The sequence below is a fragment of the Mauremys reevesii genome, linkage group 8, assembly GCF_016161935.1.
Source record: "Mauremys reevesii isolate NIE-2019 linkage group 8, ASM1616193v1, whole genome shotgun sequence".
NCBI lineage: Eukaryota > Metazoa > Chordata > Testudines > Geoemydidae > Mauremys > Mauremys reevesii.
Genome location: NC_052630.1, coordinates 3,557,159 through 3,583,858, shown reverse-complemented (window position 1 = coordinate 3,583,858; position 26,700 = coordinate 3,557,159). Strand labels below are relative to the sequence as shown.

At 43.3% G+C, this 26,700-nt stretch overlaps 1 protein-coding gene across 14 annotated transcripts in view; it reads left to right on the top strand.

Moving 5' to 3' along the window:
- Nucleotides 1–26,700, top strand: part of SGCD (sarcoglycan delta) — a 511,873-nt gene that overhangs the window by 424,205 nt on the left and 60,968 nt on the right. For all 14 annotated transcript variants that reach the window (XR_005583592.1, XM_039484141.1, XM_039484136.1 and 11 more), the window contains 2 exons: nt 18,835–18,922; nt 22,066–22,185. Coding sequence is in view for 13 of the 14 variants with exons in the window: in XM_039484141.1 (XP_039340075.1) it covers nt 18,835–18,922; nt 22,066–22,185 (208 nt within the window). In the remaining variant the exon portion in view is untranslated. The remainder of the gene's footprint in view (nt 1–18,834; nt 18,923–22,065; nt 22,186–26,700) is intronic.

Here is a 26,700-nt window from a genome sequence, read left to right as displayed (position 1 = left end):
TTGCCTAAATACTATTGCAAACCTTAAAGTCACTCTGTGGAAACCTTCCTCAGAACGTTTTGTTATGCTGTCCCATCAACAGGGTTGACTGAAGGCATTTATTTCAAACACTGACTTTTTAAAATTGGCTTTTAACATGACAGATAAATCCATTTGCAAGAGTCTTCAGGTCTGTAGAGTAAAGCTGTGAGAGTGAAAATGACCTTCCATTTCAAAGGATCCCAGAAATCTTGTTTTCGTTCTTTCTTTCGTTCTTTCTTAGGCACCTAGAGCTTTGATATTGTGCCTGCAGTTCTTTTACTCCCTGGGTGAGAATAGAGCACCCTACTGGATACCCTGTTTTAAATGACAGTGGTTGTGTCATCATATATTTAATAAGCGCAAGCGGTTAGGATCTCAGTTCTGTACCTCGGCTGAAACACAGGAGCACCAACAGAACAGAGACCCCTTGTATTTAAAAAGGAGAACTGGTTAGCAACTGAGCCAGAGGGAAAAGTGTCCCTCTCTGAATCGCCCACATCTTTCTTTGCAGCACTTGGCTTTTCCTTGCAAGTCTCCTACCCAAATACTAAGCAGGCTGAGCCCTTTCTCGTTGATGAGATGTGACAAGATCCCAGCCTGAGGTGGTACGCCTGGAGATTGAGATGTGTTTTTTGTAAAGAGGAGCCTTGTAAAACATCAATACCTTAAGGGAGAGAAATAAATAAAATTACTGACAATCAAATTGATTGGGGAATAAGATAGTGGCATTTGTCTGAGGGAACAGGCATAACTCCCCGCCTGGGACTCCCAGTTCTTTTTCTATTTTCCTTCCCTTTGATTGTGTCTACTCGGGTCTGTTGACGGTTTAGCGTTCTTGTGAAAGTTAATATTTCAGGTTTGGGGGGGTTTGTGGTGTTTTAGAAGCATGGGTGTATAATTGTTCAGGGCCTAGAAGAACTGCAAATAATGTAGCTTCTCTTTATAGTAAAATCGTTGCTCTCTTGTAAACTTAAGTGAAACCACATGTGGGTGGCCAAATAATACACTTAAAAAAATAGTTGCTTTAAATACCAAGACATCCTGGCTGACTCCAAAAGGGCTAAGCAGGGATCAGCGTCTGGCACTATAGAACTAAGACAGCCACTGGTGTCCAGGCAATTTTTTTTAGTAGGCAGTTTGAGAGGGGCCTGTCATCATACTGTAAATAAAGGCAAGAAAAGTGAAGTTCTTACTACTTTAGTTTAATATAGTGGCTCGTTTGAGCTGTTTTGTTGTTGTTATGTCCTGAACTGAAACCTGTGTTGATTTCATCCTTGGCAGTTTGTAAGATGAAATGACCTCAGTCTTCATAAAACTTTGCTAGCTTATAACAACATGGCATTTCATCAACCCTCTGAGTTGTCTCTTATATGCAGTCTCCAGGAGTTGCTGCAAGGTGGTACGGGTGTTCAGATAGCACAGAAATGGCGTAGATTCTGCTCTTGGGAGATTGTTTGCGATCTCTTCTCAAGACCACTGAGCACAGAACTTGCGGGGATTTATTTTGATATCTTGGTGTCCTGAGATATCGATACACTGCGCTCCTGGTGTAGATGTATTCAGAATGCAGCTCCTGTGATCAGTCTGTCAGACTATCAGTCGTAGCTTTGTGTCAGAGCCAGCAGGAATCTAACCTTCAGGTATTTTAGGCTGATGGTTACTCTGCGAGTCAGGTTTGGACAGAGAATCTGTCTTAATGTTTTCCAGCTGGACCTTCTCGGCGGTCAAAATTCAATCCTCAGCTCATCAGAAGATTTCATAATCATTTCTTCCTGGCTTACAAAGATTATTGTTAAACAGGCTCCCATTAGTTTGGTCCATTTCACTTCTCATTTTTGCAGAGCATCCTTTGCTGCTACACTGAAGTAAACGCCAGTGAGACCCCACATGGTGCAAGGGCACTTATATTGTCAATGCTGTTTCATTTCATGTTTACTTTCATTTAAAGCCAGGATATTGCATCTATTCTTCTAATTCAGTAGGGTACTGATCTTGTTCCATGCTGCAGACCTAAGATGCTTAACTCTCTTTTGCCCACATGCTCCCACTTGCTGACTGTTAACTGACCATCGCTACATGTTTCCTTAAGAGCTTGGCCGTTTTTATAACTTACTGGCCTGGATGTCAGTACTCACTTGAGAAAGCCCCAGGCTCTTTTCTCTTTGCAGATCTCCCCTTAGTTATGCAGCATACTGGAGACATATAAGGAGGATGAAGGAGAGGAGACTGGTGAGGATATGCAACACTCCACACCCCCCCTCCCCAAAAACCCTCCCAAATCCCACCATCCTCTCTCTGTGATCCTTTCCCAGGCCTGATCTCCTTAGCTAGTGATGCAGCCGCCTACTCCCAAATCACCTGCCCGTCATCTCACTCTCAGCCTTGGCAACTCGCACTTTCCTCCTCTGCTTTGCATGGCCAGGAACAGCTGCAGCTCTTCTTCTAAACCAGATGCACCCCCCTCCCTCCCGCCCCAAAAACCCAACCAAACAAAAAAACCAACAAACAAACAAAAACCCACCACTCCAACCCCAATGCCTTGTTGGCCTGTTGGTGAATATTTTGTGTTCACTCCTCAGCCATGCAATCTCAGGAACATCTTGCTTCCATTTCCTTTCCTTCCCCACAGCAGTTCAGATATCTGTGAGAAGACTGAGAGTACGCTGACTGGCAGTAGCTACATGCAACTTCTGATCTCCCCAGAGTTCCCCCTGTACTGCTTAACTGCTCGTTTCTCTGCACGTGCATCATACTATTTGCTCTCAGAATATTTCTGCAGGTAACTTTGGGATTTCTGGGTCAGAATGCCCAGCACGATTTCGCCACTGCACCCTGGATGAATCCACTGGTTAAAGTGCTGCAGCCAGTTGTTGTGGCTACAGGACCCTTTCCGCGCTCTCGGAGTGCATCCCCTCTAGTGTTAGGCGTGGGATTTTGCAAGTCTTCCATGCTTAGACGGGCCCCAAGGCTACCATCCTCTGTATATTAATCAGTATTATCCTGCAGGTCTGACTGAGTTCGGACCTGCGTTTCTTCCTTTCCGGAACTGTGACCAAGTGGTAAATAGAATGACAAAACGGCCTTCTTAAACCAAAGTAGTGTTTGTTGTAACCATAGCCACAAAGCATTTAGAGAAAAATGGTTTTAAAGCAGTCATTAACATGCATAGTTATCTTATATAAGGCTCTTGAGAGAAGGTTCCTTTTAACATTTCCCCCCCCCCCCCCGAATTATTTTGTTCTCCTGTGTTTGTAGGTCTTTTCCTCTCCTCGTCAAAAACATTTTTGTAGGTTGTCTGGAGAGGAGGCAACGTCGTCAAAGCTGGTAGTTTTGTTATTGTTCCTTAATTCTTAAATGTTTGCCAAGAGGTGACGTGTTTTGACCCATTCTTTTCCTTTCTGCCTGCTTTCCCACATAGCCCGCTATTGAGTTATCCCGAAACATGAATACAATAAACATCCCAATAACCAGTATTTATAATACAGGTCAACATGCAGTATTTATAAATTATTACAGCGCAGCACCACGTCTGTTAGATCAGCACATACCAGTTACAGATGCTCAGCACCACTAATAAAAGCTAGAAGTTGAGTGAAGACCAGAGTTTTAGGTCATTGGGTCATTGGCAGGGACGTGATGGAAAAATGGGAAAGGGAAGTACTTTGAACCCTTCAAACCTGTTTTCCAGTTAGAGGCCCATGCTCTGCTCATTGTCTGCTGAATCTGATCGGGGATGGGGGATGTGAAGGAGTATGATAGGAATTACCATCGGGTTTACTGTCAATGGACGTTCAGAAGCAATAGAGCCTTAACATTATGGAAGCAATAGGTAGAGGTGAGAATTCCAGTAGATAATCATAAAAGTGAAGATGGCCATACTTACCTCTGTGTCTCCCTGCTTTCCAGGCTTAAAATAGTTACTTGTGTGATGTAATTGCTTTCTTTGCAGGGCTTCTTCCTATTGATTCTACTTGTGGATTTAAACCATTTGGGTATTGGAACAAGACTGCAGGCTGGGTCTGCATCTTAGTCTTTTTTGGGGTTGATTATGCACACAATAGTTCCATCCTAGAGACGTTAAAGGTATATAGATACCATCCCGGCAAAGCTAGTGCGTATATTTGATGTAAGCATGCAGGTTGGATCATATAAATTCAAAACGTAAATAATAATATTTTTCCTTTGGCAACACGCATTTAATTTGGATCTCTCTCCTAGGAAGCAGGTTGAATGCTGACCGTCTTCAGCATGCTTCATAAATGCTGTACATCTGCAACTGTTGAGGATGATACAATCCCATAGCAACACCATCTGCTTTTTCACAGAAAACTTTGCGTAGTTGAAAAATGTGAGGTGTTAGTCATAATTAGGCAAGTTGCATGCTGTGATCAGTGATTGATTTGATTTCTGTTACCGGCTAAGCCACATATGTCTGTGTGTCCATAAGTATTGTATGCCTAGCAGCATATTGATGCAGATGAATCAGACACTCATGAATTCCCTTGCCGAATCTAACCATATGGAAATGTTTTCTGTTCTTATTAGTAGCAGTAGTAGTAGTTATATTTCAGTGGCATCCGAGAGGGATTGGGTGGGGATAGTCTTGTTATGCGTGTGAATAGTACCTAGTGCAGTGGGATACTGATCCCTCTCTGGGGCCTCAAGATGCTATCATCATGCAAACAATAACTAATACTAATCATCATGATAGTGAAGCGTTACTAGTTCCGTGTAGTCTTAATAGTGTCTTTAAATATATTTGAGAAAGAGAGAGAGTTGGGTATGTTTTATTAATAGCTTTAGAGATGTTTAAGAAGGGAAATAACTGTGCCTAAAGACCATAAAATGAAAACAAATGAACACCCAGTCTGCACACACACCTTGAGTAAAAGATCTAAGCACTGTAGAAGCTATAGAAATAGCTATTTGGAATATTTGAAAAGCTTAGCGCTCTCTCTCTCTCTCTCTCTCTCTGATGCACATTGAGAGTGCCTTCATTTCATTGGGAGATCTGTCACCATTAGACTCAGAATGTAGCTAGCATTGCCTCAGGCAGTGGATAGGTTATATCTGAGTAGTACAAATCCCTGGTCCTCATAGTGTAAGCCCCATATACATAGTGGGATAAAACCATGTCCTAGAGTAGCCATTGCAGTTAGTTATTCCTGAGGGAGAATTCAATTTAATCAGCATGTTTAGGGAATTCTTGATTGGTTTCTGCTACACAGTGATGGTTGCCTAAAAGTGTTACCATGCTCTGGAGAATGTGGAAGCACTACCCTTCTGAAGTGGGTTTTAGCCCACGAAAGCTTATGCCCAAATACATTTGTTAGTCTCTAAGGTGCCACAAGTACTCCTCGTTCTCTTTGGGTTTGTTTTGTTCAATTTGTGTCAAAAAAAGAAAAAATCCTCTGTGATGCAGTCATGAGTTTAGTTAGTCGTCAGTGTATATTTGAACCGTTTCCTTGTAATGTCCCCAGGTGAGTTCTGAATGATGTACGTGTTTGAAGTATATTCGGAATGACTTGGTCATTCTACAGATCACATCAGAGCCTGACTCAGTTTCAGAGGTGCTGCTGTCTCCAGAGCATGTATTGTCTGTGAGTGGCTTGCTTGTGGAACCCTGGCTTCAAGCATGCTTAAGTGCCTGCAGCTTTGGATTCCAGTCCAGGAAACCCACCAGTGCTGCAGTTTAGTTTTTACCAATAAAGGAAATTTTGTGAACTATGCAGCAGTCTTCAAAGGTTAAAAATGCAGATCCCCAACAACACGGTTACTGAACTAGAACTACAAAATGAGCAGTTACATTCTATTTTTATTTATATTTCTATCCATTGTAGCTTGTCAGCTGTGGTTTTCTTCAAATTACAGACTAATTAAGTTAAGAATTTGGCAAAGAAATTGAGCCAGATGTAACAGGGCTTTTTAGTTTTGTTTTTAACATCAGCAGACAAAATATAATTAATTTTTAGCAAATCTCCGCTACAAAGCAGCTGATCAGGCATCTTGAAGAAGAAGCAGACTCTTTCTCTAAGCACTATGTTCAAGATTTAGTAATATTATAGCTACCGTTGTAAACAGGGAAACCCCAAGACTGCAGAAATACATCTTTTCTACGGATACAAAGCCCCTCTGGTTGCCAGCCAAAAGCATGGCCCAGTCATTTAGATCTCACATCACAAACCTGCCTTCTTTGAGTTTTAAAAAAAACAGTCATTGATTATAATTGCTTTAATGTATCTTTTGTTTCTGTCATTATTAAAAAAACCCTCAAGAAATGTAATTTAAAAAAAGAGCTGATTTTTAGTAGATATAAAATTTCAATATCTGTAGTATCTAGGAATCAATAATAATGTCAAATATCATTACCTAACTCAGTTTTAACTAATTCCTGGAATCATGTGTGTGTGTGTCTCTCTCTCTGTTAGAACTTACAAGTGAAGGATTTAATACAAATATTTCTGAGAATAGAAATTCCATTTCCTTGTACGTATGTCATTCTGACTAAAAGGAATGTGTCATTTTTGCGTAGGCGGTATTGCATTCATTTCCTCAGTCATTAGTACAACTGATCAAAACTTTGGGTGACCCTGCAAGTATCAGCTGAGGTGTAGGTGTGCTGATGTAGACCTCCAGCCTCTATCGGTGGTATTTCTATATGCAGATACCGCTGTCCTTCCCTACCTTTTTATTACATTCAGTGTCTCCGGACCAGTTAACCCAGGTTGCTCTTTCTTCCTGTCTAGAGGGATGAGATTATCCCATCTACCTGGACATCCAGTCAACATAGTATCCGCACAATGCCAGACATGTGCCAATGATGGCTTTAATTATACTTCATAGCCATCATCCACATCCTGCTCCCTGGGGCGCAAGGTGAGCACGCTTGCTGTGTTATGCACTTTCCTCCCCAGTCGCCCAGACCTGCTGGCCAGTGCAGAGTGGGGGCTAGGCCAAGGGCCCATTTTGGGATGGCTAGCACTCATCCCGGTGCTCTTCTCACAAGGGCAGCGGTTGTGACAGTCCCCTGCTTGAAGGGATTTGGGGTCGGGGAGGCTCTTTGCCCCATGCCCTTCCTTGCATAGCTGCTTAAGGGTCGGGCACGGCCTGGCCCAAACGTTGCAATTATAGAATCACAGAATATCAGGGTTGCAGGGGACCTCAGGAGGTATCTAGTCCAACAGCAGGACCAATCCCCGGACAGATTTTTGCCCCAGATCCCTAAGTGGCCCCCTCAAGGATTGAACTCACAACCCCGGGTTTAGCAGGCCATTGCTCAAACCACTGAGCTTTCTCTCCTCCCCCGCCAGTTGCTGTTGATTTAAGAACTCAGGAGAAGACACCCATAAAATCAATGAAATACATTAAACTAACCCCCCTTAGTCATGGGCTGCCAACAGCCACGCTGGCACAGGTTATGAAATTAGTCACGAGGGTCAAAAACTGGTAGCTGGCCCCTATGTGTTAGTAGCAAGCTCTTGTTCTCTCAGCCCAAAGAGCTCACTGCTTCCATTAATTCTCTCCTCTGGAGCTAACAGCCTGTTGCAGCCACTTAGCTCGAGACCGGATGGTAATGACACCCCTGGCCCCTTTCCTCTATATCGGTCTTGCTGTGGGTGATAGAAGTGAAATGTCCTCATTAGTATGCTTCCATTCTGCCTTCTTCAGTCCATATATAATACACAGCTGCAATTGCACCCCATTCCCCCCATCCCCAATTTACAAAGTATTTGCTAAATCTGTTGTCTCTGGATATGCTTGCTTTTCCCTTTCCTTCCTGTATGTTCATTGCAGAAGAGTATGGGTTTGTTTCAGTGAACTCTTCTTACCCTGTGTGTGGTTGGCACCTTTGTACTGTCTTAGAGGTGGAGCCTATATTTTTCTGCAGGCTATGGTAAACATATTTCCCAGATCCATGAGTTTTTTTGTTCTATGAAAATGTTATGTTGAAGCTTCTCTGAAAAACTCCACTTTAAAATCTGCAATGCATTCATAAAAAGACATTTACATTGAGATTTTTCAAAGGAGCTTAAGAGAGTTAGGTACCTAACTCCTAGACGCTATTGAAATCCTAGCCTTCAAAAATAGTTCTTGTTTCTGCGTTATCTGTCAGCGTCTGATCACAATACTGTGTAGGAGTAAGACAGTAACAGAGAAGTGAGTTAAAGGCAGCTGAAATATTAGATAGTTGTAATATTTTTCCAGAGAAAAATCATCTCATTCTTTTTACTAACATTTAAATCATCGCAATAAAATATTTGTCATCTCCAGTCCTTTAAGGGCAGTCGGTTCTGTTGCTGTCAGGTGAGGTACACAGAATGCATCATCTCCATTGTGGAGAAGATGTTGGCCTCTCTTTTAACCCTGATAAAGAGAGCCTGGTTACCACAGTGGTAGGGACATTGGTACAAATCACCATCGTCATCTCAACAGCGCAAAAAATATATACACAACGACCTAGTCTCACCTTCCATTAGCAACATACATACGGCCATAATGATTTCACCCCAGAATATTGAATTATAATTCAGGTTTCTAACAGCTGGAAACATACAGCTAAGGAAGGAGCTGAGAAAGATTTGTCCTAAACCTCAAGATTGCAATTAAATGCTTTCAGGATTAACACTACTGTACTCCAGGAAAATTAAATTGCCATTCTGCTCTGAAAAGGGACTGTAAAAATGGCATCTGGTGGTTGCATGTTTAGGGCCTTTCAATAACTTTCAGAACAAATATGTTCAGTTTATAAGTAAAATATTTTTTTTATTTTCCATCTGCCAACCCTGCAAACTCTCCTTAGGATATGACAGTCAAACTGTGTTCTTCCTGGATCTACACCGGCAACAGTAATAAAGACCATACTAGCCAAATGCTCCCGGTGTAAGCTCTTTGGGGTTTCACAGATATAACTAAAGGCAGAATCTGGCTCTGCATTTGAAACTAAGGGTCAACACCTACATGGATATGCTAGGATAATGGTGATTTGTACTGTAATAGTGTCCGAAAGTTCCAATCAAGGTTGAGGTACCGTGGTTCTATTTGCTGCTCAAACATATGGGAAGCCCCAAAAACTGATGGGGCAAACCAGCCTTGTGTATGTAAGAGAAAATTGTGCTTCTCTAATCTACTAGGATTCCTTAAGCAAGTCAGCAAGGTATGACTAAAGGAGGACTGGTTGACATAATGTATTTGGTCTTTCACAAAGCCTTTGACCAGCAAGAAGCTATCAAGGAAACTAAGTAGTCATGGATTGAGAGGTAAAGTGCTGCCATGGACCAGAAAACTGGCTATAAGAGTAACAGGTAGTATATAATTTGTTTTTGTCACTAAAATAAAGTAAGCAGCTATAAACAAAGGAATTGGTTCTATTTTCTAATACAATGTTATTTTACATAATAATTTTTCTGACCATAATTCTACTTTAAAACGTATCTTCCTGTAAAAATTACTGTATCTTTCGTATATGCAGTTTTATTGTCTGGGGAAGAGGGAATTGTGTTTTTTTTAAAACATTGAAATACCTGATGTTGGGGGTGGGGGGGAAGGATGAAGCTATCATGCTGCATGTTGAGTCAGCTCATAATAGATACTTCACATAAGAAAAGGCTCATAATTACTTAGACGTAACAGTGGCAATTGTAGGTCAAAATGTATACCAGCTCCACACTGATCCCAGCTACATGGTATGGATGTGTTTCACTTCCTAAAAAGATTTGTTTATGGTAGGAAAAGGATAGAGAATACATTTTATTACCTCTATGCTAAACCTATTGCTTCCTTCCTAAAAGCAACCATCTTCAGACATAAATATGGCATGTACTGGGACATTGAATAGAATTTGTTTTAATCTGCTGGTATTATCAATTCATGTCACAGATCATGTTCATTCTTCTTTGAAAAGCTTACATTGTCAAGTTGGAAATTTTGCTAAGAAAACGCATTTAGTTACATGAACGTCATGTTCAACTGTTTGAAGGACAAAGTCAAGAACAGAAGAGGCTCAGTGATTAAATAACAAAATATGTGTTCTAGTAACATTAAGGGATGTATTTTCAGTGTAACATCTGCAGTTTTAGCTACATGATTAATTTGTTCACCAAGGGTATTATGGGCAAACTCCCACCTGTGCTGTTTGGCGTCACGGCAGGAGGGAGGTGAGAAATTGACCACAATCAGGTTCCAAAGCCAGCCTTCCACTGTAGGTCAGAATGGCTATGGGGGGATGGGGAATCCAAAAAGAAGTAGCGAGCACCCTTCTGCTAACGTATGCTGTGCGCCATACTGCACCCACCAGTGGACTTGGTTGCATTCAGAGCAGTGAACAGAGGTGACGTTTTTGTGAGATTTCACTGGAAAAGGTTCCCCTTCTTGTTGCAGGTGAAAGTGTTTCTAAAAATACTGCTTTTCCTTTCCACTTAGAGGCAGTGGTTATTTGCCACTTCAGAATAGGCAGAAGTGTGAACAATCACCCCTCATTCAGAATGGCATTAATACTCATCACATTTTGCATGGAATTGGAACAGTGGCCATCTAGGGCATTGTTCTTTTGCGTGCCCAGGCAAGGCGAGAAGTTGGTAGATAGAGAGACAGCAGCATATACCGTACATGTGAGTATGGCATATATTACTTACCCTGTGTTTCTTCCACCCAGTACTGACTCAGTGGATGCTCACACATGTCATTGGTCCGACCATTGGTTCATAGGAACATTATAAGCTGTGATGTGCTGCCAAAATTACAACATATGGCTCCTTCAAAAAAATTTCTGCCTCAGTCAGGGTGCAATATTTCCTGAGTAAAATGCTCTTCTCCTGTAAAGTGCTATGAGATGTCTGGATTAAAAGCTGTATATAAGAGTGAGGTGGTATCATCATTCTCTCTTGCATGCTTACCCAGCAGTGCTGCATTCTGCCCTGCCATGACTACCACCAAAAAATCCATCAATTCCACACTCTCCACACATCCAAAACCATCAGTCCTTCCACTCCCCCCAACCTTAGCTAGATACCTCTTTATCCATCATGTTCCCTGCTCCCTGTCATAGAATAGAATCATAGAATATTAGGGTTGGAAGAGACCTCAGGAGGTCATCTAGTCCAACCCCCTGCTCAAAGCAGGACCAACACCAACTAAATCATCCCAGCCAGGGCTTTGTCAAGCTGGGCCTTAAAAACCTCTAAGGATGGAGATTCCACCACCTCCCTAGGTAACCCATTCCAGTGCTTCACCACCCTCCTAGTGCAATAGTGTTTCCTAATATCCAACCTAGACCTCCCCCACTGCAACTTGAGACCATTGCTCCTTGTTCTGTCATCTGCCACCACTGAGAACAGCCCAGCTCCATCCTCTTTGGAACCCCCGTTCAGGTAGTTGAAGGCAGTTATCAAATTCCCCCTCATTCTTCTCTTCTGCAGACTAAATAAGCCCAGTTCCCTCAGCCTCTCCTCATAAGTCATGTGCTCCAGCCCCCTAATCATTTATGTTGCCCTCCGCTGGACTCTCTCCAATTTGTCCACATCCCTTCTGTAGTGGGGGGACCAAAACTGGACACAATACTCCAGATGTGGCCTCACCAGTGCCAAATAGAGGGGAATAATCGCTTCCCTCAATCTGCTGGCAATGCTCCTACTAATGCAGCCCAATATGCCGTTGGCCTTCTTGGCAACAAGGGCACATTGCTGACTCTCAACCAGCTTCTCGTTCACTGTGATCCCCAGGTCCTTTTCTGCAGAACTGCCGTTTAGCTGTCAGCTGTTCCTCACAGCAGTAGCAATGGGGACAGGTAGGTCACCCTGTGGGGGAGGTTGGGTCATATGCACCACTCTGGTGATGGTCTGAGTGGTCTGTTTGTGAATGGATTCCCCCCCCACATCTTTGGATCTAGAGTAGGACCAGTCTTCCTGACTTCTAGAGCTCTCCCCTTGCAGGTGGGGGAGTGGATCACCCCAGGCAGGTGGGAGGCTATTGAAATGAGCTTTTCCCGTCCAGTAATCCTGATATGGTTTTTAATAGCAGGTCATTTCCTTTCTCTACTTCAGCGAGAGGTATGGTAGTGACACAGGCACTGCTTACAGGCTGCCAGCTGCCACTATGGTTCATGGCTTTGTGTTGGACTTTTCTCATGAGTTCTGCAAGACTGGAGGTAACAACAGCTATCTCTCCTCTTCACGTTGACTTGTTCCAGAACTTCGTGTTCAGATTCGTGGGTGCCACTGGATCCAGTTTAAACTACAGACGCTCCCCGGCTTACGCAAACCCGATTTACGGAAATCCGCACTTATGGGAAAAGTTCTGTAAGCCTTTTTTTGCGTAATTGTTGGAGATACGTTCCCGACTTATGCAAAATTCAACTTACGCAAGTTACGCCTTGCGTAAGTCGGTGAGCTTCTGTACTCCTTTTTGACCTTCCTGACTGTAAAAATATTGATGTTGATGTATTACTTTTAAATTACCTCTTAAAATAAAATAATAAGATTCCCTGCTTATTTTTATAATCCCCCAAAACTAATCCAAGGAAATCTCTATAAAATATCTAATTCCCTTAAAGAGAGCATAGGTTTGGATTGCATGGGCTGTGCATCAAGGCTGTCAGTCAAGGTGGTGTAATCTTTGATCAAGGAGCTTTTAGCATCTGGTCTGAAGTGAGTCAGCGAAAGGCACCTGGCAAAGTGTTATGATTCATTTTGCCATGTATTGAGCCTTCTGAACAATCAGTCGATACCTTTTGCAAAATCTCATATATTCTAGTGGATAGCTCACTGATTAGTTAGGAAACAAACTACATTGTATTGGCATATTTGCTGCACCTTTCAAATACTATATCCTGTAGCATATGTCCCCATAGTTTAATAAATTGAGTATCTGTGGCATCTACTAATACATGAACATTTGCGTTAGTGCTATGCCATTGGGGGGTGGTAATGCAGAGCAGGAGTCAGAGATGGAGTTTTTATGTTTGCTAGAGAAAAGGGTTAGAACTGGGGGTTTCAAAGGGTTTAAGGAATTAGGTACCTAGTTTCCATTAAAATGGGTAGGTGGGTAGCCTGCTTCCGTAGTTTGCTTTGAAAATCCCATCCTAGACTTGCCCCCTGAAATGGAACTGAAGCAGCATGTCATGGAACCTTCATTAAACGTTTTACAAGGAGAATACTTGAAATGCGTCAGGAGCAGACATGAAAACCTGCATAGGGGAAGCGATGGCATCCTGCTCCCAGAGAGGTTTGTGCAAGCCCGGGCCTTCAATTCTCCAGCTGTCTGATTGAATTAATCACGTAAAAGAAACAAAAATGTAAAATAGTGCTGCTGGGGAGATGAATGCTGATTTAATGGGCAAAGAAAGTTAAATCAAAGGCTATTGTTCAATCCAGTGAGTGCTGCGGGATAATTAGGATATGAAAGATTTTCAGCTTTTGGCAACATCTTCACAATAACCCAAGTGAGCTGGCAGTAGATGGAAGGAGACAAAAGTTAGAGTGCCCAGGTCTTGGCATACAGATAGGACTAATGTTGGCAAATGGATTGAATGTCAAGGCATAGTGTTGTTCTGGGGCCTGGGTGATAACTTTCATTACATGTTTGATTGTGTGTAGGAAGAACAAAAGGGAGAAATGCTGGAGATTTCATAATCTCTCAGACATTATGCAGGAAGCTAAAGTGGAAAGCCAGAGACTGAAATCGTGTAGATTATAATGCTACGGGAATGGCAACACCAGGTGTATTTTACCTTTAATTTGACTGCTCTGAAAAAACTAGATGAAGCATCTTGGAGATGCAGAGAGACTTTTTTCCCCACTGTTTTTTCCCAACATACAAAAGAGATGTGGAGCCCATTGAAGTCAATGAGAACCTTTCCATTTACTTCAGTTTTCTTTGGATCAGGCCCTTGTCTCTTTATCAGTATTCACTTGGGAAGAACAGAACTGGGCTGTGACATAAATACACATTTCCAGAGCTGTTTCATACTGTATTTTAGAGATTCGGTGCGTCTCATACTTACGTTGTTATGACTATAGTCAGACCTGGCCCCTGTACTCTAAATTTACATTCAGTAGGTTACAAAACCATGTATGTGAGCATTATTCTAGTGTGGACTGAAGCTCTGAAGCCCAAACTGTGTATAATTATTTTTACTGAGGTGATGCTACTGTATCGATCTATATGCTCTAGTGCATCGGAGGAATTAATGTTGGACTATGTTAACAAGAAATAGTAATAAAAATGTACGAATTTTTCCCTAATCCCATTTCCTGATTAATTACTTGTTTTAAGAATGGGAAAAAAGTAAGTCACTAACATTTGATTTTACTTTAGTTAATGAAGGAGCTGGGGGATCCTACCTGAATTTCTGAAAGAGGACAAGAAGTTTTTAAAGGGCCTTGTCTGAGAGATGATTGAGTTATTGTGTGTGTAAGTAAAAGACACAGGATGCAAAGTGTGCACAATTTCCAGCAGCAGGGAATATTTTTCTAGCCTTTTATTCATTTCCAAATGGAAAGAGAGTTATGGAAATGTAAGCGGGCATTACATTAAGTGCTTGAAATATTCCTTCCCTATAGACTAATAAAGGCATGCTTCTTCCATCAAGCAAATTTAGTTTTCTGAAAGCCACATGAAGAGAGATCTGAATCAGTGAACTACACAGCTGCAGTGGGATCAGCATTTGTATTCTCTAATGTACTCTGGTGAGGGTGGGCATAACCTCTTAGCTTATCTAGTTGTGTTCTCTACAACATGTTATTAGGCAAATCAGTAACGGAGTTTGAAAACAAGCCTATCATGTAGTTCTTCTGTCTATTTTCCTACCTTAATGGAGACTGAAAGGCATGCTAACCTTTTCAAAACGCTTAGTCTATTTGCATCCCTCCAGTAACAACAGTCAAGTGGGATAGGTCAAAAATGTGACCTTCCTTGTTTATAATGTGGTTATAATGGTTAAGATGTCATTGGTGGCTATAATTTCGTATGGATTCTAGACAGCTGTCTTTTTAAAAACTCCAACCTTCAGTCAGTGTGAAATTTAAATTTGCAATAGTAATAAACACGATTTCAAGAGCTGTTTGGGTCAGGTCCCTGCTGAGGTCACTGAGGATGCTAATGCATAAACAAGGAAATAATAAAGCAGCACTGAGTTTATTTCTGTTCCATTAAAAATACAGGAGAAAGAATCAATATTTCTTTCTAGGCCCTTGGTAGTGGAACATAAATAATTCAGGGTAAAATGGGAAAAAATAATAAAAAGGAATTGGCAGTGCCCTTTTACTCTTTTCCTTTCTGGGGGAGTTTAGCTGGAGATGCTCCGTTGTTTAAACTTTCAGACGTTCCCTGGTTTTCGTTCAGTTGCTGTCTTAGAAATAAAATATAATACTTGGTACTTACATACTTTGCACGTTTCATCTAAGGATCTGCAAGCACATCTCAAAGGTGAATGAGAATGATTTGTCCTCATCTGACAGATGAGTGAAATGAGACACAGTGAACGTAAATGCTTTGTCCAAGGTCAGACAGTAAAGACTGGAATCGGCTCAAGTCTCCAGATTATTATTATACTTCATTTGTTTTCTGTAATTCTTCTTACCCTGTTTGCTCATTTACAAAGTTATGGGCCAATCCAGAAGTCCTTTACTCTGGGAAAACAATTTAACTGGGAGTTATGCCTGAGGAAGAATTTCAGGATCTGGCCCACTGAGTTTTAATAAGGGCTTATTCCTTTACAAGCCTTCTTCTTTCTACGTGAGGCAGAAGGGAAGCTACCATACTGAATTTGTGACATCACATTTACTTCTGTAGCTATTTCTACATCATTTACATAGAATTATAACCACTACTAGGGCAAGCAAAATGAGACTCTGGGTTAGAACAAAGCGAATAATTCACAATTCATTCAACAAAGGTAACCTCTTTTAATGCTTGTGGAATATCCATTAATCAAATCAGAATTTCTTCCAGTTCATGCATTTTTCAAGTTTATTTCATTAATACTTTTGCATTTTTTATTCTATAGCTGAATTGGGAATTTTCAAAATTTAACCTGGGTGTCTTCATTAGGATCAGTCAGATAAATCACATGGTATTCTTTTCTTTTCTGTTTGTGCATTGGTTGAGTACATAGGTACAAGTAGCGCCAGTACTTGTGTCTGTAAAGTTAATTTTGTGGTTCTCTGCATATTTGTTCACATGAGTTTGGCATTGGCTTTCTGCAGACATTGTTGTCGGGAAAACTGGACCACTCCAGCGTTCACAAAAAGTGCACATTAACACCCCAGTCCTGCACAGAGCTCCATAGGTAGATCCCTGCACCCAGACGAAGACCCGTTTTCCACACAAGCATTGCCTGCAGCAGGTGCTCTTTGCAGAATGGGAATGGAAAGCGATGCAAAGACGGCCAAAGTGTCTTCCTTAATGCTTATGGAAATATTTGTTGCATTGCCAATTCAGTGCTAGCCTGGGTGGTGAAGGAGAAAGCTGTTATGCAGCACAGATGCATGCAATAAGAGTGAAAGAAATACAGATCGTGTCTTGCAAAATAAATTACTTTTCATATAACGATGTGCTTTCTTTATCCAAGTTTCCACCAGTCTGAAAGTTGCTCTGACACATCTCTTAAGCTCCTGGACAAAACACTTAGTGGTTCTGATCCACAAAATAATCCTGCACAGAGATGAGCTGCACATCTTTTGTACATTATCACCTATCTCTCCCATGCCCAGTCATACACAACTCTGTTCACGTCACCCCCTGAATCCTTTCATGAGCTTCCCAGTTTTCCACTGCACCAAATAAAAGGGGAAGCAGTGTGGCCTAGTGCATAGATGCTGGATAGATAGTAAGGAGTTCTGGGTTCTACACCCAACTCTGCCCCAGGGCCATAGTTTTTTTAATCAGATAATGGCCAAAGAGAGCCCTTCTTCCTCCTGAGCTTGGCACATTGGGCCAGAACTCAGCTGGTGTATGTTGCTGTAGCTTTGGTGACACCAGCTGGGGACTGACAGTTCTAATAGACATTAGAAGTCCCATGGCAATATTTTTAAGGAAAGGAGCTGGCCCGAGTGCCCTCATCTCCCATTGCCGTGCAGGGTGCTGGATGCCAATAATGCAGGGGGCTGCAGCCTGCCACCCAAGATGTGACTGCATTTCAGTGGTTGATTAAGTGATCCCTGTGGGTGGGATTTCCATGAGCAGTTTGACATTGATTTTACTCTCTTCTTGTCAAAGTCAGTGCTAAAACTCCCACTGACTTCAGTGGGAGCAGAGCCAGAGCGCTGTTGAAAGTTCCATCCCGTATGTTCATTGTAGCATGATTTGGGAGCCTTATGGATGAAAGGTGCTATCTAAATGTCAGGTATGCTACAGACTGCAAGGTCGGGGGACAAGGAAATATATGATGATAGGCAGGGTCCCTGTTCTGCTCCCATTAAAGTCAAGGAAGCCTTTGAAACACTCTTCAGTGGGAAAAGATTTGGGCATCTAAGGAAGTACATTAGATAAAAGGAATCACAGATTTGCTCTTGTGCAAATTTTAACTGTTAGTGTGGTTTAGGCAGTTGATGAATTTCCCCCTTACACTCTTCTGGAAATAGTAGCCCTCACAGTTACCTAGTCAGACACTCTGCAGCTGAATACTGATTGCTCATCTGGAGAGATCGTTTCCACCATGTGCATTAAGTTCAGATATGGTCACCCTGCTGGTGCCTTTGGTACCAGCAACCACTGAGAAATCAAGACTGTGTGATTTGTGGCTGCTGTTAGTGAGAAGCTGTTGGAGAACTCTGGCTAGTGTGTGTCCTGCATGTGCTTTTAGACAGACGGAACCAGCTAATTTCCACTGGCTTCCTTCTGTGGGTTGGGTACCTGGAAAGGCCCATGCCGGGGAGCCATAGGGTTCCCACATTGCAGTGGCTGCTCTTATTTATTTATTTATTTATTTATTTAATTTTTCTCGCTGATGAATTGAAAATGGAATATTTAAGAATGGCCAAAAGCCTGTGAGGTAAAGCAGTAGGGTCAAATCTAGCTGTGTAACTCCATTGAAATCAATGCATTGAATCTGGCTCAGGGTGCTCAGCACTGCGGGCTGTATTTAAATGCTGTGTAATGGTATGCACGGCTCGCTTCAGAAGTGGATTGAGAACAAAAGCTGTTTTAAAATGTTATCAAAAATCTCTCTCATTCAGGTTCCCCCCTTACACACTCACACAACACACATACCCCGCTCACAAAATGACACCTGCTCATTTAATCTGGAGTTTTATGCAGATGTTATAGCTTTGATTACCAAATATGCTGCAGTAACTAAGGAGAGGACCAACCCGACCCCCAGATCCAAACACCCTAAAACGTTGGGACGTTCAAATCAGACTCACCTCGCACAAATGTTTTTAAACAAGAGGTTGGTCAGATTACACCAGTAATAAACATGACAGTTCCTAAATCATGATTAGACATCAGTGCACTATCCAGGGTAAAGAGGGAAGTGGGATTAATCATTTAGGCCTGTGCAAAGTGAATGCACTGTGGGTGTGAAACGCTGTCAGATCGGAATTCTCCTGTCCCCGGACACTGGCGGGGATATGTAACACCCACTGCGCGGTCACTGCATTGGTGCATGTTCTGATGCAGGGTGCAATCCAAACACAAACTAACAGACACGAGTATCTTACCTGCACTTCAAACAGGCTTCTAATTTTATGACCATTTTTCAAAAATCAGGAAAAACTAGAAGCACCATGGCCGAGCGCACACATCCTACAGGCTTTCTCAAGAGTGTCCTCCTTTAAGCTCTCTTCTTATTTGCTTTCTCTTGTGCTCTTATTATAGGGCAATCCATTGTACTTCCAATCTGCCAGAAATGTTACAGTGAACATTCTCAATGAGAAGACGAAAGTCCTTACTCGTCTTGTAACAGGTAAGGAAGAAAAAACACCCAAGGAAAGAATTAAGAAGATGTAAAGGACTCTGTGCTGTGGGATAATTTACTATCATTAAACAGTAGGGAGGAGGGTAGCTAAGGCTTCTAGTAAAGTACAAGTTAAAAGTTAGCTCTGCTTTGTAGAAACAAAAGTTAAGGTTAGAGCTGTGCCGGAGAAGAAGCTGGCTGCACATATCTAATAAGGAAGCAGAAAATCATTGTCATTTGAAAGTCACTCCAGAGACAAAAGGTTAGTTATATGACTTCAGGGTCAGGAAGAAAATATTCACCCTGACATTTCACACAGGATTGTCCCAAGATGCTTTCAACTTGCCTAAGACCTCTAGAACTCTGTTGGTTAGCAGCAGCTGCGCACAGATGCTCTGCAATTGAGTGCTTTCCAAACCCAAAGCTGCTAAAGAACCCTTATTCTCGCGAGCATTAGCACTTCATGTTTGATGGGGAAACCAATGTTTCAGAAACCCACAGCACGGGTGTGTCTTTGAGAGCATGTGTGATTTGTGTCGAGAGAGCGGCATGTAAAATGCTTAATATACAAATAGAGCAGTCTACGGCCAGGGAGAAGTATTGCTGTGTGGCGGAGCCAGTAATCCATAAACATGTTGTTTCTACATGAGTTTGGATTGTCTGGCTGGCTTATGTAACACCTGACCTCCAGTCACAGTGCTAAATAATTAACCAGCTTCAGTAACCAATGCTTTAAGGCGCATGTGAAAATTGCCTTGAGGAGGGAAATAAATTCAATCCTGAGCTCCCAGATTCTGCCCTTCAAAAGGAACTTGTTCACTTTGTTGGTCATTTGCCATTTATTTCCCATGGAATCTTTGTTTCACTCTGTTTTGCCAGAGCTTGGAAGTGTCTAGAGGGCTGTTAGTAGAAGTTACAGCAGCTCTGTAACACACACACATGCACACACCATGCCAACATGTCACACACCATGAGACCCAACACAGCAAACTGGCTAGTAGAGATGCACGCTCTAGTGAAGGTATTGGAGGCTGACTTTTGGAAAAGATCATAAACTTACTGCTGCCTGCCTCTTTGGCTTGGAATGTCAGATGCTTATTCACCACGGGGATCAGTGCAACATAAATACCCAAATACTTTTATTTTGATATATAAAGGCTGCAATCAACACCATCACATGCTCTGGGTATCTTTGAATACACTTAAAAGTCATGGTCAATTATATGATACCACATAATATAACGGAACCTAAATGTAACTACTCTAAAAATCTCCTGCTCCATAGGTTAGAAACCAACTGCTGATGACAGCAGTAATCTTAATCCAATATAGTAGCATCCGGTGTGTCCATCAGCCCACATCCCCCTTACATGCCTCAGAAGAAGGCTGGGATCACACAGCATGTCTCAAACACAAATTCTTTAATGAGGAGTGGGAAAGAGAATTCCACAATTGCGAGGCCTTCATAGAAAACACCCTGCCAGCTGCTCCCATCTCTTTAAATTGAGGGATTTCCAGTTTAAGCAACTCTGCTAATCTTAGCTGAGGTGGAGTGGCATGAAGAGTGAGGCTGTCTTCTCAGGGAACCGGTTTCCACATAGGGCTTTACCGGTTAACACCAACATCGGGAACTCCACACAGAGAACTCCCAGGCTGCCAGTTCATGGAAAGCTGCTGATGTGAGATCTCAGTGTGACACTCTGATTAGTAAGCAGGGGTGCTGCATTCTGCACCAGTGTCAGTTTCCAAGTGGTCTTAAGATGTAGTCCCATATTGAGCACGATGCAGTCGTGGGTAGGTAGAGAAATTTGAGCCTAAAAGCTGCCAAAAATTGTGAGATTTTCTCAGAATGGTTTGCAGGCTCCTTTAGTGTTCCCACAGAATTAAACAGTTTCTACCTTCTGTGCCTACCATTGTGCACACAATCAATAGTTTGTGTGCTCAGGCAGCATTGGTGTGCATAAATGCTAGTGCACACAACTGCATGGGCAAGCAATTGTGAGCGCACATTTAAAAACCTTGGCCCTTCAAGAGTCGTTTCTTTTCTCTTCTGAGAAGTGAGACCAGTCAGGGAGACAGCGAGAGAAACGCTTGGGTCTGATCATCTGCCATGAGCAGTGGCAAATCCACGAGGTTTTGTTGTGCGTGGCGTGGGATAGGTAGGAGAGGAACGTGAAGTGGTGATTTTTACAAGTCGAGTCCAGGTCAGGTGGCAGAAGGGTCAGCTCTTTGCACTGCTGAGCCACAGACCAGCACGGAATGGCCACGAGGGCAGGGAATGTTTGTCAGGCTTTGGAACAAAAAGCATTACCGGAGACTTTTCAGCACTAGGTGCAGAGCGTATCAGGAAACAGCAGTAGGGTTAAGATAAGAGCTAAATACTGGGGAAGTATTACGCATATAAAACTTTCTGAAATGTTAAAGGCGACTGCCCTTCGTTTTGTCTTGTACACACTTGAAAGCCAGTCACCTGGGGCCTCATCCTGAACGATGCTCATTTGAAAATGCTCATCACTTCTCAGGAGCAGACTCTTAGTTCTGTCCCTCATCTGCACCTGTTGATTTCAGTGGAACAGGCCATTAGTCTACAGTTCAGAATGAAGCACTTGTTCCTGATTTTTATATTCCTTTTGGATTGGAGCGTGTCAGATACCAGCATCAGTTTATTCAGGGTAAATTTGATTTACAGGGAAGTGAGAGCCAAGCAAAGAAAAGGCAGATGTTGGACTCGCTTCCTTTCCTCCTTTTCATACACTCACGCCTTGCAAAAATCTTGGTACGTGGTACAGCTGTGCCAATGCACTTAAATCAGGGCTGGTAACGTTCTCTGTTATTTCATGCCTGGGTCTTTCTTTAGCAGAAACTCCCAGTTGTGACAAGTTGCTTGGTGATTTTGTAATGTCAACAAATGTTCATTAAGGCGTAGGAAGAAATCATGGTAATTTTTATAGGGCGGGTTAAACATCATTGTATTGCCCTTTCCTAAGGACAAGTCACACTCTTAAGAGGAGAAATCTCCCTGTGGTCTATCAAATTGTAGATCATACATGCAGAGTTACTGGGATAATCTCAACAATCAGTTTATTGCATTCATAAAAGTACCGTATGATTTTCTTCAGAAAACATGGGCTAAATCTTTTCTCCCATTCTAGGTCCCCAAGCAGTGGAAGCACACAGCCAAAAATTCGAGGTGAAATCCCTCTCTGGAAAATTGCTGTTTTCTGCAGATGACAACGAAGTGGTCGTGGGAGCAGAGAGACTGAGAGTTTTAGGTAACAGCTCTTAGACAAATCAACTGTTTTAAAACTGATTTAAACTTCCTGAAAGTTTTCTAAGAGTTTGGTCGAGCTCGGTTTGAAGTCAACACCAAAACTCTTGTTGACATCAGTGGGGGTTGTTGGATCAGGCCTTGGGAGACTGGGCTGCTCATGGGATTGGTAAGGGAACTCACTGCCTTGTACCTACATCTTTGCTTTCAGTGTGCCTCAAGCTGGTGGTGACCATTGCTGCCATCTGATGGCTCTTGGCTAGCCTTCATGATAAGTTACTGGTGGTTGCAATCCAGTTTCACTGGAGAAGTAAATAACTAGTTTTGGCAGTCTTAGCAGAGAGGCCAAACACTGGATGATTTTGGAGGCTGAGCTACCCGCTCTACCCTATGGGTCCAAGATGAAGGATGACGATGGGGCAGTGTGGAGGAGCTTTCACGGCCACAGTCACTGTCCTGGGAATAAATAGAGGGCTCCGGTCCTGTTGATCTGGTCCCTTTCACCAACCCTACACTCATTCCAAAGCAATACGATTTTTAGAAGAACTGCTGCCCACATCGTATTTTTAGTCTCCTTACTAATTTCCTTGATATTCTATGAGCCTTTATCTTATATTACCTAATTTTTCCTTAATATCCATATGAGAGTTTGGTGTGTCTTGGAGCCCGGTACAGCATTTTTTTTTGGCGTGGCTTAATCCGCTAGACCCAATAAGAGGCAGCCAGCCTCTCCACTGTTGTCCTCCACTGGAGTTCTTCAGTAATTCAAGGTAGAACGGGGTAACTTGAACTCCCACCAGACTCTATAGGAGTCCTACTGGCAGGATTCTCTGTTGGAAGCCACAGAATTGGTGCATCCCTCTGCTGTTGCTCCTTTTTGACCAGCTTCATTTACTTTGAGGGCTGTGCTTGTCCTGAAAAACCCCTCCCCTATAAACCAGGGTTTGTCTCTTTATGCCACTGCAGCCTGGATCAGCTAGCTCTCCAGAGTTACCTGCACCATGTCCTTGTGTCAAAGTTTACACTGGCATTAGCTTGTGAGTACGAGTGGTGGAATGTATGAGCAGCATTTGTGTTTATTTCAGTTAGGTGGGAGAGAGACGGTTGAGGTGTTTTTAATAATTTTTAAACATTTTTTTCTCGTAGTTCTATATCGTAACCCCTTTAGAAGCATGAAGGTTTTTCACCTTCCTCTGCAGCATGAGGTCTGGGTCACTTGCAGGTTTAAACTAGTGTAAATGGTGGATTCTCTGTACCTTGAAGTCTTTAAATCATGATTTGCAGACTTCAGTAACTCAGCCAGAGGTTAGGCAGGTTCGGTGGCCTGGAATGTGCAGGAGCTCAGACTAAATGATCATGATGGTCCCTTCTCGCCTTAGAGTCTATGAGCCTAAATCTGTTGCCTTCCAGTACGGTGCTTGCTGTTTGGTTATCGTAGACTTGCAAAGGAGTGTTGGGTGGAGGATGTTTTTAATTGAGAAAAAAGAGCATTTAAGTGTTTGTTTAAAAAATAAAACAACCAGGGCCGGTGCTACCATTAAGGCAAACTAGACGGTTGCCTAGGGAACCAAGATTTGGGGGCGCCAAAAAGCAGTGCCCCCAATTTTTTTTTACAGCAGTTCCTCCCCGAGCACGCAGTCGCTGCTCCACTTCTCCCGCCTCCCAGGTTTGCAGCGCCAATCAGCTGTTTGGCGCAGCAAGCCTGGGAGGAGAATTAGGGTGGGGGCGGCATGCTCGGGGAGGACACGGAGCAGAGGTGAGCTGGGGTGGGGAGAGAGCCGCCACCCCCGGCGCGGGGTGCCTCAGGGCGGGAAGGGGAGCTCAGGCTCTCCACACTCCCACCCACCTCAGCTCCTCTCTCTCCCGTCCCCGCCCATGCCGCCTTCTCCCACTCTGACTTGCTCTGGCTTGCTGCTTGGGCTGGGAGTTGGGAGAATTAGAATGGGGCGGCATGCGCGGGGAGGACACGGAGCAGAGGTGAGCTGGGGTGGGGAGGTACTGTACGGCTCCCGGGGGGGGGAAGTTGCCACGGGGGGGTGCCTCAGGGCGGGGGGGGGAGCTGCCGCAGGGCTGGAGGGGGCGCAAGGTGGAAGTTTTGTCTAGGGCGCGAAACTTCCTTGCACCGGCCCTGAAAACAACCTACATATCTCTGTAATATACCTATCTATATCTATCACTTTCTGTATGGAATGAAATATATATATATATATATATATATATATGGATTTTGTCATTTGAGGCTTTCCGGACTTCATGGTGTGTCTTTTTAATAAGAAAATTTAAAAATTGACCATTAAAGCAAACGTGCAGTTTTAGAGCAGTAGAATATATCCCACAAAGCTAGGCTCTGAACACACGACTCCTATCCTCCACTGCATTTTTCAGAGATATTTGATCAAATCAATTCTTATGAATTCAGGAGATGATCAGTCTAAGAATTCTCCTGGAGATCTCAGAATAGAAGGATATTTTAGACCATTTTTCTTGGTCAAACAAAGTGATAATTAGCTGATAAAAAGTATTCCACAGGTTGCAAATACTCCTTTTCAGATGACATTGCTTGAAAAATATTTGTCTATTATTTACTTGAATTGCTCTGGAGGAACCAGCAGTAGTTTTAGATTTATCAGTTTGAGTTTATGCCTCATTTTAGTCACTGTAACGTACGGAGTGGGGAGCTTGCTAATGCTAGAATGCATTTTTATTTATGTTTGCAGCAAAATCTCTCTCAAGGTTTTATCAGGCTTAGGCAGACACATGAAAGAAGAAAAGATATTGTGACAGGAGAATTGAGGTTATACTATACAGTATTTCAGTAACCTTGAACTACAACATTTTCAGAGTTTGTGTTGGGCTTTGATTTTTTTCTCCTTCATTTCTGTAAGCTAACTGTGTCTCAAAAAGTGGTTGCCACCGCTGCTTACTCTACCAGGAGATGTTATACTGTATGTTCGTATTCCTTCCAATATTCTTGTCAGGACCTGAGGGTCAGGATCCTGGGTGAAGATAGTCAGGAGTAGTGGCAGGAGCAGCAGCCGGGGTCAGAGCTGGCGTCGGAGTCAAGTGCAGGGTCAAAGTCTGAGTCTGAGTCGGGAGTCAAGCCGAGAGACAGAACTAGAGACAGGATCAAGAATTGGGCTGGGAGTCAATACCAGGGGTCAGGATCAGTGCTGGGGCTCCGAGGATCGATGGAAGTCAGCATCTAAGTCAGAGCCAAGGACAATTCCAGGAGTTCAAAGACAGAGAAGCAGGACAGTCATGCCAGCTAAGTAAGGGAGGGAGAGCTCAGTGGTTTGAGCATTGGCCTGCTAAACCCAGGGTTGTGAGTTCAATCCTTGAGGAGGCCATTTAGGGATCGGGGACAAAAATATATCTGGGGATTGGTCCTGTTTTGAGCAGGGGGTTGGACTAGATGACCTCCTGAGGTCCCTTCCAACCCTGATATTCTATGATTCTATGAATCCACATTGTTGCCTGGACACTTCTAGGAGCCAGTCAGGGATCACTAACACCACTGGCAGTCAGATCATTTGAGGCAGAACTTAACGTAGTAGCCTCTTACCGCAGCCTCTGAGGATTGTGGGTCACAGGGGGGTGGCAGTGTGTGAATATTGGTTACCTATCAGCCCTGCTGACCCAGGTGCAAGTCCCAGTGGTCCTTACTTCACCCTCATCTTTTTGGGGTGCCCCCACAAAGCTGGTTTTGGCTGGCTGGGCTGCATGGAAGGCCGCCACGCAGTTGGGTGCATGTACCTGGGACGCCGGCTCCCAGGATCGCTCCTTGGGACCGTAGCCTTCCCAGTCAACAAGAGGGAGCCATGTTTTATTTTAGGGTCCAGTATTTCATGGACTGAATGTTCACCATGACCCTGGACCTGAACTACAGGTGTGGGAAAGCAGTTGGATTCAGTTCACAAACGGGTTGTCCACATCTGGCTTCCGTAGAGATAAGTGGAACACTGGGTGTACCCTGAAGGATCTGGGCAGAACGGTCCCAGGGTTGATCACCTGCCTGATCAGGGATGGGCCAAGGCACTGGTAGTCCAGTTTGCAAAAGAACCAGTATCTTGGTCTGAGGTTGCAGCTCAGACGGATGGTCTTAGTTGAGGTGTGTTGGTAGGCCATCTGCGTTCTTCTCAAAAGCATCCATGTAATCATGGTACTTGGTGGTGGGAAGAGCAGGAATCAACCCCTGACAGTGGTCTCAGCTGGGCCCGAGTGCAGGTGACCTGGACTCGAGCTAGAGTGGTGTGTTTTGAAGCCAAGACTCATCCAGTGGTGCACACAAGCAAACTGGCTCACAGAATTCGGAGTGGAAACTGACTTTCCACTCATGCCAAAGGACGTGTGGGTCATGAGTGGCCAGCCACGAGACACCAAGCATCACGGAGGGAAGTGGGCCAAGTGGATCACTCCAAGCCATAGGATTTCTCTATGGTGTGGATAACAACTTCCAGAGGCACTGTTCCCCAGCCCAAAGACAGGAGCGAGCCATCTGTAGTCTTCACAAGGCTGGTTT